The 17,664-nt window shown below is 44.1% G+C and overlaps 1 protein-coding gene across 1 annotated transcript in view; it reads left to right on the plus strand.

Moving 5' to 3' along the window:
• Positions 1-17,664, plus strand: part of LOC138736329 (FERM and PDZ domain-containing protein 2-like) — a 182,829-nt gene that overhangs the window by 25,665 nt on the left and 139,500 nt on the right. Inside the window, 2 exon segments of the mRNA XM_069885659.1 lie at positions 125-262; positions 13,365-13,525. Of these exon segments, the coding sequence (XP_069741760.1) occupies positions 142-262; positions 13,365-13,525 (282 nt within the window). The 5' untranslated portion in view covers positions 125-141.

A 17,664-nucleotide genomic window follows, 5' to 3' on the forward strand; every position in this document is an offset into this window, starting at 1 on the left:
ACCTACTACCCTGAGATAGGCCCTTTGGCCAAGCATGACATGCCAATTCTACTGCCCTGAGATTCTTGGATTTTTAAGTAACAAGTAATTTTTATTTGTGCTGATAATTTTTTTTCCATTTCAGGGTTGCTCAGGGCAGATATGAATACTTATGTGACCCTGACTGAAGTTCTGGAGGCAAGAGGAGGCCCAATCGAAGATGATGAAATTTGGGCCCTATTGTTCCAAGCTTCGGAGGTCCTGCAGAAGAGTGCAGAGGAAGGTAATTTCCTTTTGAAATTGCTGTTTGGCTTCCTGCCTGTATTTACATGAGGCCCTTTCAAACTGTCGTGTAAAATTGGGATAATCGGGCAATTTGCCCATTTAGTGCCTCAGTTACACGGCAGTTTGAAAGGGTCCAACCAGGTCCATGACCTACCTCAGAGGTAGTCAGGGTACCCAGTTAAACTTGCTTTTGTCCATGGCCGATTTGAAAATGAAAATGGCCAACCCACTTATTCCGGAGACATCAGCGCTTGCATACATGTGTCACCGGGCAGCCAGCATCTGAACATCCGGCATTACCTCTAGTGATGCTTGACGCCATAAAAGCAGCGCTCTTCTTACCTACGTTAACAGCGCCCCCACCCACTGAGTGAGTTTATGAGCATTGCGCTGTGCTCCCTTCTAACAAGCTAACTCCCCCCTCTAATGTTCATTCTGGCACTGACCCTGGGTGCACCTGTGTTAATTGTCAGTATTTCCTATTTGTCCTGACTTTGATCTTCTGATGAGGAGTCCAGGATCTAGTTGCAGAAGAAAGTGCAGGCGCCTGGAAATTTGAGCTTGTTCATCAGCACTGAGGGTATGGTGATGTAGAAAGCAGAACTGTAGTCGATGAGAGTAGCCTGATGTACATGTTGCTGAACATGACCCAGTCCACATCATGGGCTCAGTAAGGAGAAGGTCAAGAACTACAAATTCTTGGGTGTCAACAGGTCCAAGGATCTGTCATGGAGCCTCCCCATTGATGCAATCAAAGAAGGCTCACCAGTGGCTATACTTTGTGAGGTGTCTGAGGAGATTCTGTACGTCACCGAAGATTCTTGAAAACATCTCCAAGTGTACTGCAGAGAGCATTCTGCCTGGTCGCATCACTTCCTGGTCTGGAGATGCCAACTCTCAGGACAAGAATAAACTCTAGAGGGTTGTTAACTTTGCCTTCAACATCACAGGCACCAGACTTCACTCCATCGAGGACATCCACATGAGGCGGTGTCTTAAAAAAATCAGCCTCTCTCCTCAAAGGCCCCCACCACCCAGGCCACGCCCTCTTCTCTCTGCTACCACTGGGGAAATGGTACAGGAGCCAAAAGACGAGCTCTCAACGGCACAAGGACAGCTTCTTCCCCGCTGCCATCAGATTCCTGAATAATCAATGAACTAAAGACACTGCCTCACTTTTCATGTTCCATTATTGTTATTTATTATTTTATTTTTTATAGTAAAGTTGTAAGATGGCTATAATATGTACGTTTGCACTATGACGCCGCTGCAAAACACTGAATTTCATGACTTGTTCATGACAATAAATCCTGAATCTGAATTGGGTTCATTGTTGTAAACATGCCATGAGCCTGGTTGGTTTGTGGCAGCAGGATTGTGCACTTCAGGTGCAAAATTGCTAGAAACAATTCCATAAATTCAAGGCTTTAAAAAAGGAGGGGAAAAAAGTAAAGTTGTGTCGATTGTTGATTCAGAAATCTGATGGAGGGGAAGGAAAGTTAGGTCTCTGCCTTCAGGCTCCTGCGCCTCCTTCCCGATGGTAGCAGTGTGAAAAGGGCCTAGCCTGGGTGGTGAGGGTTCTTGAGGGTGGATGCTGCTCTCTAGACATACTGCCTCTGAAATATTTCCTTAATGGAGTGAAGACTATTCCCCATGATGGTGCTGGCAGAGTTTACAACTCCTCTGTAACCGTTTCCCGTCCTGTGCGTTGGCAATTCCATGCCAGACAGTGATGCAACTGGTCAAAATGCTCTCCATCTGTTGAAATTTTGCAAGAGTATTTGGTGACAAACCAAATCTCCTCAAACTCCTAACGAAATAGAGCGACCGGCGCGCCTTCTTCAGGATTTCATCACCAGTGATGGCACCAGGATAGCTCTTCAGAGATGTTGACGAGCAGGGACACTCGTCTACTGTTGATTCCTCAGTGAGCTCTGGTTTGTGTTCCTGCTTCCCAAAGGCCACAATCGATTCCTTACTTTTGCTAACGTTTAAGCAACGTTGTTGTTGTGACACCCCTCAGTGAGCTGCTTTATCTCACTCCTGTGCACTTCCTCATTGTTGATTCTGCCAATGTCCGTGGAAGAATCACAGGTGGCAGTGGGAAAGCGGACAGGAGTGAGATCGATCATCACCACTCAATAAGTTTAAGTTTATTCTTATTCAGTTATGTTATAGATGAAACAGCGTTCTTCAGTCCTTGGTGTAAAACATGCAAACACATATTTACCAGTGATTTAGATGCAGTACACGTATCAAAATAAATAAAGATTGATAAATGAATAGTAGAGTCTCAGAAGGATTGTACGAGCAGTTCATTGGTCATTCAGCATTCTCACTGCCTGTGGGAAGAAGCTATTCCTCAGCCTGGTGGTGCTGGCTCTAATGTTCCTGTACCTCTTTCCCGATGGGAGTCGCTGGAAGATGCTGTGTGCAGGGTGCTTAACGACTTTTCGAGTCCTCTTCAGAAAATTATCCCAGTTGATGGCGTCGATTGGGATGGGGAATGGGGAGACCCTCTCTGTCACTCTTATGGTCCTGCAGATTGACCTCCGATCCATTTCTCTGCAGCAACCATGCAACACACGGTGAAGCTGCCGCCATTGATTCCTGCAGAAGGTTAACATGATGGTAGCCTTGCTTGCTTCAGTCTTCACAGGAAGTGCTGTTGTGACTTCATGAATAATGAGGAGATGTGTGTCCACGAGGCACTTCAAGCGCTTTCTGCCGACGGCAAATCTGTCCGCCTTACGGCCGACCAAAGCTAATTCCGTGTGATATTGCACTGTCTTCATTACACAACAATCAGGGAATCTTGAATTAAGTGGACACTACAGCAAATGGGAAAAGAGTAAGTGGCCACTCTGGGGTCGGACACTCTTTCGCACCCTGGTGCTTGCTTGGATTCTCAGTAGCGTGCAATTAATATTGATCACAGCAGCCTTTGCAGCCAGACTAATGGGACCATTCGGGGAAAATCTGGGAGGAACTGGGTGCTCTCATTAATGCAAGTCACACTTACTTGACGCAGAGAAGGACTGTGGCAATTATTCACAGAACTCAAAACAATACATAATTTAATACACAGTTGACAGAACAGAAATGGCAATGAATCATTTGTGCCAGCTATACGAGGAACTATTGTCCAACTTCTAAAAGTGAAATGCATCGTAAGAAAGTGCAAAAAAAAAAAGCATGATATTAAGATGTAGGTGTCGTAAAAGGCTGAGGGTTATTTAACCATGAAGACGAAGAGGTCACCTTATATGGGTGTGTGAACTATTGAAGGAATTTGATAGGGCCGACATTGGAAAGGTGTTCAATGGCATGGGATCATTCAATAACAGCTGCTGTTTGAAGACCATATTGGTTATACCTTTGTTGGCTTTGGATGTCAGAGTTGAGTGACTTCCCAAAACCAGGCCAGAGATCAGGCAAATGACCAAGAGCTGCCCAGTTAGAATGCTCACAGAAAAAAAAAGTTTGACAGACTGTAACTGCCTTACTATGCTGTTGTCTGTGGGAATCCTTGTGGAAACCCCAACTCCTGAACGGCCGGTGACATCATCAGGTATTCATGGGAGCAGTTGTGTATTTTAGTAAGTGTGTGTGGTTGAGGCTTTCATTACAGAAAGTTGGGATTGAATTTAAAGCAGTTGCATGGGTTAAAAATGACCAGTTATTATACAACAAGGAGGCAGTTGAAACATGGTATATTAACTTCTCCCTTTAAATAGTGAATAAACCTTCCTGCACCCATTGAGTGTAAACTATTTTTGAGAGTTCTGTGATTGGTGCTCTCTAAAATCAAGATAAATCAAAGGAATCATACTGTGGATGGTGCAAATCTGAAATATCATTTTTTATCAAGACATACAGATCTGTCAGAGGCTAATTTGGCCTTACTTATCTGTGCCACCCAATTTATACTTCATTAACCTACACCCCTGGTACATTTTTAAAGGGTGGGAGGAAACCAGAGCCCCCTGAGAAAACCCACATTGAACAAAGGGGGAACTTGCAGGCAGTGAGGGATTTGAACCCCGATTCAGTCCCGATTGCTGGCGCTGTAAAGGCTTTGCGCTAACTGCTATTTCAACTGTGCCGCCCTACAGGAGTTGGTAATGCCCAGCAAAAGGGAGGAAAAGAGTCAATATGCCAGTTATTCCATGTTTCACCACCTTCATCCTAATTTTACTTCTGCAAGTGGATGTTTCTGGAAAGGGTCATTGGATGAGAATCTGGGTCAAAGCTTTTTCCTTTGGCCATGTTTGTTACTTGTATGTGACCCTCCTGACTGCAACTGACTAATTCAATGTGAATGAGACAGGTCGATCCCACAAAGTCTTCCCCTGATTAAGGTCGATCAGTCAGATTAGTTCTGGACACAGGTTATTGTAATATTATTATTAGCTCTTGTGTTTCCTACTACAATGGACTGATGTATCAGTTCAAGTCAATTTTATTATCGTCTGATTGCATAAGTACAACCTGACAAAACAATGTTCTCCGGTCTTCGGTGCAAAACACGCAGACTTACAACCAGATGTAGCACATGTATAGGCAAACAATACATATGCAGGACAAAGATTCATATATACAAATAAATAAATACTGTTTCGTAAATCTGAGAGTTTCGGATGGTCAGGGTGAGGAGTTCCTTTGGTTGTTCAACATTCTCACTGCCGGTGGGAAGAAGCTGTTCCTCAGCCTGGTGGTGCTGGCTCTGATATTCCCGTAACTCCTCCCACAACGGGAGCAGCTAAAACTGCTGTGTGCAGGGTGGGAGGGGTCTTCAATGATTTTGTGCACCCTCTTCAGACAGTGATAGATCACATGAATGGGCAGGGAGAGAGGGTTGCCTCCGATCCATAGTAGTAATAATGTTAGTTTAGAGTATTGGACAAGACCATTTGCCTCTGCTCGTTTCCATTACAATACCTGATGTAAAATCTTACACTCGTTCCGCAAAAGACTATGATATTAAATTGAATAGAAACAATTCAACCAAATTCTTGGTGTATTTAATCACCGCCACATACCCAGGGACAAATATGGCTGGTCTTATAACTGAAAGCATGGGAACTGAATCATATCTAGAAAATCTGCTGCAATAAGACAGCCTTCTGATGCTTGAAAGTGGTAAATCTGCAACCAATACAGTAGCGTTTGTGAAATTACCACTCATTCTAGGTCAAGCTCCTATAGAATAAAGAATAAAGTCATTTATCTGTACTGAAATGCATCTTGAAGGCATTATTGTACAAGTCACAGAATGTCATTCGAGTCTACAAGAGATTCAAACATTGCATGGGGTTTCAGTCCCCAAAGGATTTCAAGGCCTTGTATTGTTGACAGATTTTGCACTGAAGGCATTTCAAGATTTCTGTTCTCTGTTCTTCAATTCTTTGAATCCTCTGTGAACAATAAAGGGGCATCTTTCTGTTCCTCCATGTCAGCTAAACACAGTAAAGTAAGGTGACCCTGACCACCATTTCAAACTGGTAACGTGATCTGCAGAATGCCACACCGATAGTTTCCTGAACAAGCCGGAAATTCTGGAGGGTATGTTGCTTGTATCCAGAGTAGAAAAGGATGACCAGAATTGTATAGAGTGGAATGGGCAGGAAGTCACTGAATATTATCCAGGTTGTGATCAAGGGAGGATTGTGTTGGAGATCAGGCATCGCAATGTCTTCCACATCTACCTGTGGTGAGCAGGAGTTCACCTTGACCATCTGAGCTCATATTCCCATTCGCAGGTCCTGGTCACAGTGCCAAAGATCAGGTGCTGAGTGTTCCTTTTCCCCCACTGCCCCCCGTCCTCTCCCCCACCAACCCACCACTCCGTCCCAGCAATACAAGCTTCCCCTGAGCTGGTTTTACACAAGGTGCACATAACCATGAGAAAGGGGGATTGGGTCCCTTTCCTGACGTCTACTGAATTTCCCCATGTTGGAGGCAGGACAGGCAACCTCTGGATTTTACAACGGGCCGTCCCAGCACTCCCTTCTAACATAACAATTACAGCACGGAAACAGGCCATTAGGCCCTTCTAGTCCGCACCGAACCAAACACCCCTTTCTAGTCCCACCTTCCTGCACAATGCCCATAACCCTCCATCTTCTTCTCATCCATATACCTGTCCAAACTTTTCTTAAATAATACAATTGACTCCGCCGCCACTATTTCTCCCGGAAGCTCATTCCACACGGCTACCACTCTCTGAGTAAAGAAGTTCCCCCTCATGTTACCTCTAAACCTCTGCCCCTTAATTCTTAACTCATGTCCTCTTGTTTTAATCTTTCCTCCTCTTAACGGAAATAGTCTATCCACATCCACTCTGTCTATCCCTTTCATAATCTTAAATACTTCTATCAAATCCCCTCTCAACCTTCTACGCTCCAAAGAATAAAGACCTAATCTGTCCAATCTCTCCCTATACTCTAGATGCTTAAACCCAGGTAACATTCTGGTAAACCTTCTCTGCACTCTCTCCACTCTGTTTATATCCTTCCTATAATTAGGCGACCAGAACTGCACACAGAACTCCAAATTAGGCCGCACCAACGTCTTATACAATCTCAACATCACCTCCCAACTCCTATATTCCATGCAATGATTGATAAAGGCCAGCATACTAAAAGCCTTCTTCACCACCCTATTCACGTGAGTTTCTACCTTCAGGGAACGATGTACCGTTACTCCTAAATCTTTCTGCTCTTCTGTATTCCTCAATGCTCTCCCATTTACCACGTATGTCCTATTCTGATTCTTCTTACCAAAATGAAGCACCTCACACTTATCAGCATTAAATTCCATCTGCCATTTTTCAGCCCACTTTTCTAAGCAGCCCAAATCCCTCTGCAATCCTTGAAAACCTTCTTCATTATCCACTATTCCACCCATCTTAGTATCGTCTGCATATTTACTAATCCAATTCACCACCCCATCATCTAGATCATTAATGTATATAACGAACAACAATGGGCCCAATACAGATCCTTGAGGCACACCACTGGTCACCGGCCTCCAAACTGACAGACAATTATCCACTACCACTCTCTGGCCTCTCCCTCTCAGCCAATGTTCAATCCATTTGACTATCTTAAAATTTATACCTAAAGACTGCACCTTCCTAACTAACCTTCCATGTGGTACCTTATCGAAGGCCTTACTGAAGTCCATATAGACAACATCCACTGCGCTACCCTCATCCACATTCCTAGTCACCTCTTCAAAAAATTCAATCAGATTGGTCAAACATGACCTTCCTCCCACAAATCCATGTTGAGTGCTCCTGATCAGACCCTGTCTATCCAGATGTTTATAAGTACTATCTCTAAGAATTTTCTCCATTAATTTACCTACCACAGACGTCAAACTTACAGGCCGATAGTTGCCAGGCTTCCTCCTTGAACCCTTTTTAAATAACGGAACCACATGCGCAATGCGCCAATCCTCCGGCACTATCCCCATATCTAATGACATTTGGAAAATTACCGCCAAAGCCTCTGCTATTTCCTCCCTCACTTCTCTCCATGTCCTGGGGAAGATCCCGTCTGGTCCCGGAGACTTATCCACCTTTATATTCTTCAAAAGCCTTAAAACTACACCTTTTGTAATCTCTATATTCCCCATATTTACCCAATTTGCTTTTTTTATCTCACACCTCCCAATATCCTTCTCCTTAGTGAATACCGAAGAAAAGAAACTGTTCAATATCTCCCCCATTTCTCTAGGCTCCACACACAGTTTTCCGCTCTGATTTTCTAAGGGACCAATTTTGTCTCTAGCTTTCCTCTTACCATTAACATATTTGTAGAACTCTTTTGGATTAGTTTTCACCCTGCTTGCCATAGTTTTCTCGTACCTTCTTTTAGCTTTCCTAATTCCTCTCTTAAGATTCCTCTTACATTCAATGTATCTTTCAAACATCTCCTTAACTCCATGCTTCTTATATCTAATGTACGCCTCCCTTTTTCTTCGAACCAAGTTTCCAATATTCCTTGAAAACCACGGCTCTCTCAAACCTTTTGCCCCTCCTTTTAACCTAACAGGAACATAAAGCTTTTGCACTCTCAAAATCTGATCTTTAAAAGACTTCCATCTCTCTACTACATCCTGCCCATAAAACAAATTGTCCCAATGCACACCCTGCAAGTCCTTTCGCATCTCCTCAAATCTAGCTTTTCCCCAATCAAAAACCTCAATCCTTGGCCCTGATTTCTCTCTTTCCATAATGACATTGAAGCTGATGGCATTATGATCACTGGACCCGAAGTGCTCGCCAACACTAACCTCCGTCACTTGACCCATCCCATTTGCCAACAGTAGATCTAACACTGCTCCTTCTCTGGTCGGAACTTACTGCTGAAAATGTGTGTCATCCAATTCACCACCTTTCCCAAGGGTGCTGGCTCAGGCCCCACAAATAATCTTGCTGAGTTATACTGACAACAACTCCAAACAACTAAATAAATTCAACAGAGACAGTCAGAGGATGGTTTATTAGAAGCCCTCGCCTTTTCTCTGAATCCATGAATTGCTTTCTGTGCCTGTGCATTGAAGCCAGTGTGGAAATGGTATCTGAATACTGGATGGGAAGCTCTCTATTGGGGCACTGGGGAGACTTGCTGAGCTGGTTTCTTGTTGGAAATGAACTCTCTCCTGATCGGTCTTGTTCAACACCAAATGTGGCTTGAGCTTGGAACAGAAGTACAAATTACCTATCTATTTGATATGTTTATTGTCTCTTTTGATGTAATTCAGTAAGTTTATTATTACAGCATTTCTTCACAAATATCTATTTGGCTGCAGCGCACGAGTTGCAATGCACATGTATGATGTATATTGTCAAGCAGTAAATTCATTGTGAAGAGGAATTAACCTGCAAATGGGCAGTGAAATTTTACCAGATGTTTATGAAGACCATAGTGCTCAGTCAGTATGATGTTCAGTTGCATTGGTGTATACCTAAGCAGGAGGTTGACTCTTTTTAAAGTAACCTTGTACTGCTTTAAGCCAGCCGATCTCTTGGGGCAGGTGTACACCTGTGGCTGGAGATGGCATCGGGGCAAGGAGCTGAGAGTAATTTGTCAGGTTTTACCTCATCCTTCCACGTGTTGGGAGAGGAGTAAGAAAAAGGGGGAGGGAGCAAAAGTTGACCAGAAGAATGATGCCACGTGGAAGTTCTAGAGTGTTGCAGTTAGCCTTTGATGTGAGGGGAAGCAGGGGTATGCCCTGTGTCTACAGGGGGCCAGGAGACCCTGCAGACACCCACTGAAATGTGGTGACAAGTTGACCTGGAGGTTAATGCCAGGAGCTGTGAAACAGCACAGAAAAAGGCCAGTCAGTTGGTGCCAACTATCCATTGACACAAATCTTAAACTGGTCCCACTTGTCTCACCAGACCTTCCTATCAATACCAGGATGTGTTGGCTCAATTACCTCACTCAAAATTTAGTGAGTGCATGTTTATGCTTATGAGATTGCTGGAACATTCAAAGGTCATCATAAAGAACCAGTAGAAAGTGGTTTTCAACCTTTTCCTTTCCACTCACATCCCACTTTAAGTAATCCCTGTGCCTTCGGTTCTCTGTGATTAGTAAGGGATTGCTTAAAAGTGGGATGTGAGTGGAAGGTCAATAATCACTGCTCTGGACCCAATTGTTACTGAAATATTTTGCTTGAGAAAAATTGTCATTGGCCCATTTCCTTTGGAGTTATGAAACCATGCATAGCCGTAAACAGTTATATGGTTATAATGAGTCGATGGGGTACAGTTAAAACAGTGGTTTTCAAACCTTGCTCTTTCCACTTACATCCCACCTTAAGCAATCCCTTACTAAACACAGAGCACCGATGGCGTAGAGATTACGTAAGGTGGGATGTGAGTGGAAAATCACTGTAGAAGAGTGTCAGTGAGCAGATAATTCTGGGGGCAGTTGATGGGAATGTGGGGAGAATGGATAAAGTGAAGGGAGGAAAGTTTAGGGGAGACATCAGGGTAATTTTTCTATAGAGTTTTGGGTACCTAGAATGTCTTGCCAGTGGGGGTGGTGGAAAATGGAATTATATTGGGTGTTAAGACACTCTTAGACTGGCACATGGACAAAAGAAAAGTAGAGGGTTGTGACATAGGGAGGGTTTCATTTTTTCTTGGGGTAGGTATTTATAGGTTTGCGAAACATAGTGGGCTGAAGAGCCGGTACTGTGCTGGGGTAGTTTAGGATATGTAAATGGGTACTTGATGGTCAGCACTGATGTGGTGAACCGAATGGCCTGTTTCCATGCTGTCAGTCTCGATACAACATCTCAGCAGCTGCAAGGCTCATTTTAGTTTTAAATGGCTCTGTCATGGCCTTCGCGTTTAGAACCTGCTTGGCTTTTGTTAGCAAAGTACTTGCTGACGATTCAGTGTCAGCCACATTGAACAAAGTTAAGTCACTGAAAAGCTTTTGCTGTGGTCATTATTGATAATGAAGAGGTAGAAGCTACTTTAACCTGTGAGAAGATAGAACATAGAACAGTACAGCACAACAGTGTTGGCCAAACCATATTTTTTTAAAAAAAAGAGGTACTAAACCCTCTCTACCCCAAAAATATTCTTCCATCCAACTACCTGTCTAAGAGTCTCTTAAATGCCCCCAATGTTTCAGCCTCCACCACTATCCCTGGCAAGGTATTCTAGGCACCCACAACTCTTTTAAAAAAGAAAAAGAAATCTTATCCTTGATGTCTCCCCTAAACATCCCTCTCTTCACTTTGATCATATGTCTTCCAGTGTTTGCTATTCCTGCCCTGGGAAACAGGCACTGGCTGTCGACCGTCTCTATGCCTTCCATAATCTTGTAGACCTCTATCCTCTCATCCTTCTTTGCTCCGACTCCGCTAACCTTGCCTCATTTCAAATTTTTCAATCCAGGCAATATCCTGGTGAATCTCTTCTACACTCTCTCCATGGCTTCCACATCCTTCCAAAAATGAGGTGAATATTCCAACTGTGGTCTCACCAGAGATTTGTAGATCCAGATTATAAAGCGAACTCATTATTGCTTATTTCTTGCGATCTGCCAGTGTTAACCGTTGCGTATTCCCACAGCTGATGCTGGGATATGCGCCCATCTAACCCTCTGTCACCAACTCTACACAAAGAGGGCTACATTCTGTAGAACTAAACCTTTGATGTCCGAGAGCTGCTGAAATTGTTCATCCAAATAATCTGAATAATTTCCATAAAGTGCAAAATTTACACCAAATCTCCTCTCTGAGACATAGAACCATAAAACACGATAGCACAGAAACAGACATTTCAGCCATCTAGTCTGTGCCACCTTGTTCCACCATCCTGCACACGGACCATATCCCTCCATACCCCTCCCATCTACCTGTCCAAAATTTTCTTCAATGTCAAAAGACTGAGCCTGCATTTACCAGTTCAGTTGGCATCTCCCACCAGTATTTATGTGAAGAGATTCTCCCAAATGCTCCCTATAAACCATTCCCCTTTTATCCTTAATCCATGTCCTCTAGTTTTTATCTCAACTCACCGCAATGGAAAAAAGCCTGTAAGTATTTACTTCATCTGTACCCAATATAAATTTGTACACTATCAAATCTCCCTTTGTTTTTTTTTCAAGGCCATTTCAGCCCATGAGCCCGTTTTGTCCAATTACACCCAATTGACTTACAACCCCAGGTGCATTTCAAATGGTGGGAGGAAACCGGAGCCCCTGGGGAAAACCCACACTTGCACAGGGAGAACATATAAACTACTTGCAGACAGCGCGGGATTTGAACCCCGGTCCTGATCGCTGGTGCTGTAATGGTGTTGAACTTACCGCTACACCAACCGTGTCCCCACAGTCTTCTGCCTTCCAGGGAATTAAAGACCAAGCCTATTTAACCTTTCCCTGCAACTCCGTTCTTCAGGTTCTGGCAGCATCCTTGTAAATCTCCTCTGCGTGCTTTCAATCTTATTGATGTCCTTCTTGTAGTTAGGAGACCACAACTCATCTCAATCAAAGGAAGATGAGAGTGGCAAGTTAGGTTTTTTTTTTCGGGTTTCCAGCCCGTGCCTAGAACGGGCTGCCAGAGGTAGTTGGGGATTAAGTGGCTTACAGATAGACACATGACTATGCAGGGAATGTATCATGTGCAAGCAGTAGAGATGTAATTTGGTATCACATTGGGCGCAGATCTTCTGGGCTGGAGGGTCTGTTCCTGTGGTGCACTGTTCCATGTTCTGTTCTGAAGGAAGATTGTTGTGGCCATCTATCACCACATGTTGACATGCCTGTAGATCTTCCTTCGGTCAGTGCCCCAGGCACAACCAGGTTTCTCTGCCACGTTAATGGGCTTCCATTGCAAACCCAGGACGTCGGCCGATGATCAGAAAAAGGTTCAATTCCATTTGCAACCATTCAGTAACTGAAAGAGGCCATGCCTGCAGCAAGATCTGGACAACATTTGGGCATGGGCCGGTAAATCCCATGCATATGCAAGCAAGATCAAAGTTCATATTTATTGTGCAAGTACATACATGACATCACATGGAAAACATCCTAGTAAATCATCTCTGCACTCTTTCAATTTTATTAATTTCTTTGCTGTAGTTAGGAGATCAAAACTGCACATAATAGTCCAAATTTGTCCTCAGCAATGTCTTGTATACCATAATATCCCAAATCCTGTACTCAATATTTTAATTTATGAAGGCCAATATACCAAAAGTTCCCTTTACAATCCTATCTGTGATGCTACTTGCAGGGAACCATGCATCTGTATTCCCAGATTCTTCTGTTCTTCTACACTCCTCAGTGCCCTACCATTTACCTTGGTTTGTTATTCCAAAATGTAACACCTCACATTTGTCTGCATGAAATTCCATTGGCCATTTTTTCAGTCCATTTTACCAGCTGGTCCAGATCCCTCTGCAATCTTTGAAAGCCTTCCTCGCTGTCCACTGCATGTTATTCCATTTCCTTAACTAAATCCGCAGATCTGAACCAACTGTTGATCAGCCTTGTTGCTTAATGTTGGTGCATGACTTCATTAAAAAGGGATTTAATTGCTGTCTTTATTTTTCACCTTTTCAGGCACGCCCTTCAGTTACATTATCTGTCCTTGGTCATTGTTGCTGTCAGCAAGTGGTGAGTTGTCCTTCAGAAGCAATGCCTCTGATGGGGACGTCCACACCTTCACTGCTCCAGAAGTACTCCAGGGGAAAAGCTTGAATTCCCACCTTGCAATAGAAAAAGTAAGTGAAAAATCACCGTGAAGTTGAGACACGTGCCCCTTGGGAATTATGTTCACAGAGAAACACAAAGACTGCAGATGGGGGTGTCTCAGGGTGAACATAGAGAAGCTGGAGGTACTCAGTGGGCCAGGCAGCTTTATGGATGGAAAAAGTCCATCAATGTTTCGGGTTGCAAACCTTTATTTAGACTAAAGTAGGGAGATTAAGAATATAAACAAGGGGAAAAGAGCAGAAGGGCTCGGGAGAAGCCAAGAAATTATAGGATTTGGAGAGAAGAAGGTGGGAGAGGTGTAGAGATAGGAGAGGAAGAGACCATTAGGAAAGGTGGGGGGAGGGGATAAGTGAGAGAAAATAAAGAACAAGAATAGATAAAGAAAAGATGAGGAGGAGGTTAGCCTATGAGGAAAGATTGAGTCGTCTGGGACTACTCAATGGAATTTCAAAAAATGAGAGGTGATCTTATGGAAATGTATAAAATTATGAAAAACAAAGTTAAGATAGTTGTTTTCACTGGTGGGGGAGACTAGAGTTAGGGGTCAAAGCCTCAATGTAGTAGATTTAGGACGGAGATGAGGAGGAACTGCTTTTCCCAGAGGGCAGTGAATCTGTGGAATTTGCTGCCCATTGAAGCAGTGGAGGTGACCTCAGTAATTATACTTAAAATAAGGTTGGTTGGAGTTTTACATAGTAGGGGAATTAAGCGATATGGGGAAAAGGCAGGTAGATGGAAATGAGCTGATCATCAGATCAACCAATATCTTATGGAATGGCAGGGGAGGTTTGATGGGCCAGGAAGGTTTGATGGGCCAGCTCCTGTTCCTACTTCTTGTGTTTTAAGATGGAAATGGTGGCACCACATAGAGGTGAGAAAATCCTATGTTCACGCCTTTGGGTTTAAGGTGATCCAAGAGGAATATGATGTGCTGTTCCTCAAGTTTACGTTTTGTCTCAGCCTGTCACTGGATGAGGCCAAGGACAGTCACGCCCTTGTGGGAATTAAGATGGCTGGCAACAGAGAGTTCCAGAATGGCCAAAGTGCAAGTGGTCCAAGAAACAGTTGCCCAGTCTGAGTTTGGTCTCAAGGCACCAAATACAGTAGCTGAGGTTGGACGAGGCCCATATAAAACCATGTCTCACCTGGATGGATGCGAGGGCGGAGAGATCCCTGGTTGGTTCTGCATGGTCCAAGGTTACTTAAGCCCATCGCACAGAGTGAGAAAACTTGCCGAGTAGTCCAGGAGTCCTCATGCGTAAATGTCAAAGAAAGAGAATGACAATAAAAAGAAAACTGCATATGGTGAAAATTTGAAATGATAATGATAAAGTTCCATTACTGTCACATAATACTACATTTAGAATGTAACATGTATGAAATTCTTCAACTTTTGTCTGCCATAAGGCAAACAGAGAATCATGACTTTGCCCAACTCCCCTCACAGAAACCTACAGCACCTGGTGTCCCCTCCAAGTACTGACCAGTCCTGATCCTGCTTGACTTCTGAGATTAGACAATCTCAGGCATATTCAGACTATTCTTCTTTCTTCTTTGGCTTGGCTTCGCGGACGAAGATTTATGGAGGGGGTAAAAAGTCCACGTCAGCTGCAGGCTCGTTTGTGGCTGACAAGTCCGATGCGGGACAGGCAGACACGGTTGCAGCGGTTGCAGGGGAAAATTGGTTGGTTGAGGTTGGGTGTTGGGTTTTTCCTCCTTTGCCTTTTGTCAGTGAGGTGGGCTCTGCGGTCTTCTTCAAAGGAGGTTGCTGCCCGCCAAACTCTGAGGCGCCAAGATGCACGGTTTGAGGCGTTATCAGCCCACTGGCGGTGGTCAATGTGGCAGGCACCAAGAGATTTCTTTAGGCAGTCCTTGTACCTTTTCTTTGGTGCACCTCTGTCACGGTGGCCAGTGGAGAGCTCGCCATATAACAAGATCTTGGGAAGGCGATGGTCCTCCATTCTGGAGACGTGACCCATCCAGCGCAGCTGGATCTTCAGCAGCGTGGATTCGATGCTGTCGACCTCTGCCATCTCGAGTACTTCGACGTTAGGGATGAAAGCGCTCCAATGGATGCTGAGGATGGAGCGGAGACAACGCTGGTGGAAGCGTTCTAGGAGCCGTAGGTGGTGCCGGTAGAGGACCCATGATTCGGAGCAGAACAGGAGTGTGGGTATGACAACGGCTCTGTATACGCTTATCTTTGTGAGGTTTTTCAGTTGGTTGTTTTTCCAGACTCTTTTGAGTAGTCTTCCAAAGGCGCTATTTGCCTTGGCGAGTCTGTTGTCTATCTCATTGTCGATCCTTGCATCTGATGAAATGGTGCAGCCGAGATAGGTAAACTGGTTGACTGTTTTGAGTTTTGTGTGCCCGATGGAGATGTGGTCATGGTGGGGAGCTGGCTGATGGAGGACCTCAGTTTTCTTCAGGCTGACTTCCAGGCCAATCATTTTGGCAGTTTCCGCAAAGCAGGACGTCAAGCGCCGAAGAGCTGGCTCTGAATGGGCAACAAAAGCGGCATCGTCTGCAAAGAGTAGTTCACGGACAAGTTTCTCTTGTGTCTTGGTGTGAGCTTGCAGGCGCCTCAGATTGAAGAGACTGCCATCCGTGCGGTACCAGATGTAAACAGCGTCTTCATTGTTGGGGTCTTTCATGGCTTGGTTCAGCATCATGCTGAAGAAGATTGAAAAGAGGGTTGGTGCGAGAACACAGCCTTGCTTCACGCCATTGTTAATGGAGAAGGGTTCAGAGAGCTCATTGCTGTATCTGACCCGACCTTGTTGGTTTTTGTGCAGGGATGGAATCCCCCCAGAGGTCTGGAAGGCTGGCGGCAAAACTCTGCATGCCAAACTGCATGAGTTTTTCAAGCTTTGTTGGGACCAAGGAAAACTGCCTCAGGATCTTCGTGATGCCACCATCATCACCCTGTACAAAAACAAAGGCGAGAAATCAGACTGCTCAAACTACAGGGGAATCACGTTGCTCTCCATTGCAGGCAAAATCTTCACTAGGATTCTACTAAATAGAATAATACCTAGTGTCGCCGAGAATATTCTCCCAGAATCACAGTGCGGCTTTCGCGCAAACAGAGGAACTACTGACATGGTCTTTGCCCTCAGACAGCTCCAAGAAAAGTGCAGAGAACAAAACAAAGGACTCTACATCACCTTTGTTGACCTCACCAAAGCCTTTGACACCGTGAGCAGGAAAGGGCTTTGGCAAATACTAGAGCGCATCGGATGTCCCCCAAAGTTCCTCAACATGATTCAGACTATTAGGGGCTGTTGAAAGCACAAGAAAAAAAATCAGCAGGTACAAAAGAGAAACCGTTATGTTTTCAGGTCTGGGTCCCTTCATCAGAACTGAGAAAGAAGTTGGGAGTGAAACATGAAAGTCTGTAGTCGCAGTGATGGAAATAAAAATACACTGGTGGAGAAACTCAGCAGGACAAACTGTACTTTTTAGAACAAAGATAAAGATCCATAACCAATGTTTTGCACCTGAGTCCTTCATCAAAGTATATGAGGAAGAACTTAGTCTGAGTCGCAGAGAATGATAACTGAAGAAGGGGATTTCTCACATCAGACGAATTAAATTAAACTAGGCAAATGAAAGAAAAAGGTAAATGGTATAGGTCAGTAGACCAGATTACATGAACTATACAAGATGAGCAACACACAAAGGAAATTAAATCCCACCTTCATTCACCCTGCTGAAGTATACTGCTGCCATCAGGAAAGAGGTGTAGGTGCCACAAGACTCACACCCCTGGGTTTAGGAACAGCTGCTCCCCCTCCACCAACAGACTCCTCAATGACGAACTTAATCAGGGACTCATTTAAGGAGTCTTACTTTGCTCATTATTTACTGCTAAATATTTATCTTTTTTCTCTATTGAAAAGTTTGTTTATATTTCTCTCTTTTGTATACATTTCTTTCTCCTTGAGTACAGTTTACAGTTATCAATAAGTAGAAATTCTGTACAGCCCTCAAGAAATAAGAATCTCAGGGTTGTATGTGGTGCCATGTATGTCTCTGATATTAACATTGAACTTGAATATCACTCTGGTGTCGATAGTGGCGCAATGTTGTACCGAGATGGCGTCTTGTCTGAAAATGGGATGCTCAGGGGCTGCTAACCATACGT

The sequence above is a fragment of the Narcine bancroftii genome, chromosome 6 (genome assembly GCF_036971445.1).
Source record: "Narcine bancroftii isolate sNarBan1 chromosome 6, sNarBan1.hap1, whole genome shotgun sequence".
Taxonomy (NCBI): Eukaryota; Metazoa; Chordata; class Chondrichthyes; order Torpediniformes; family Narcinidae; genus Narcine; species Narcine bancroftii.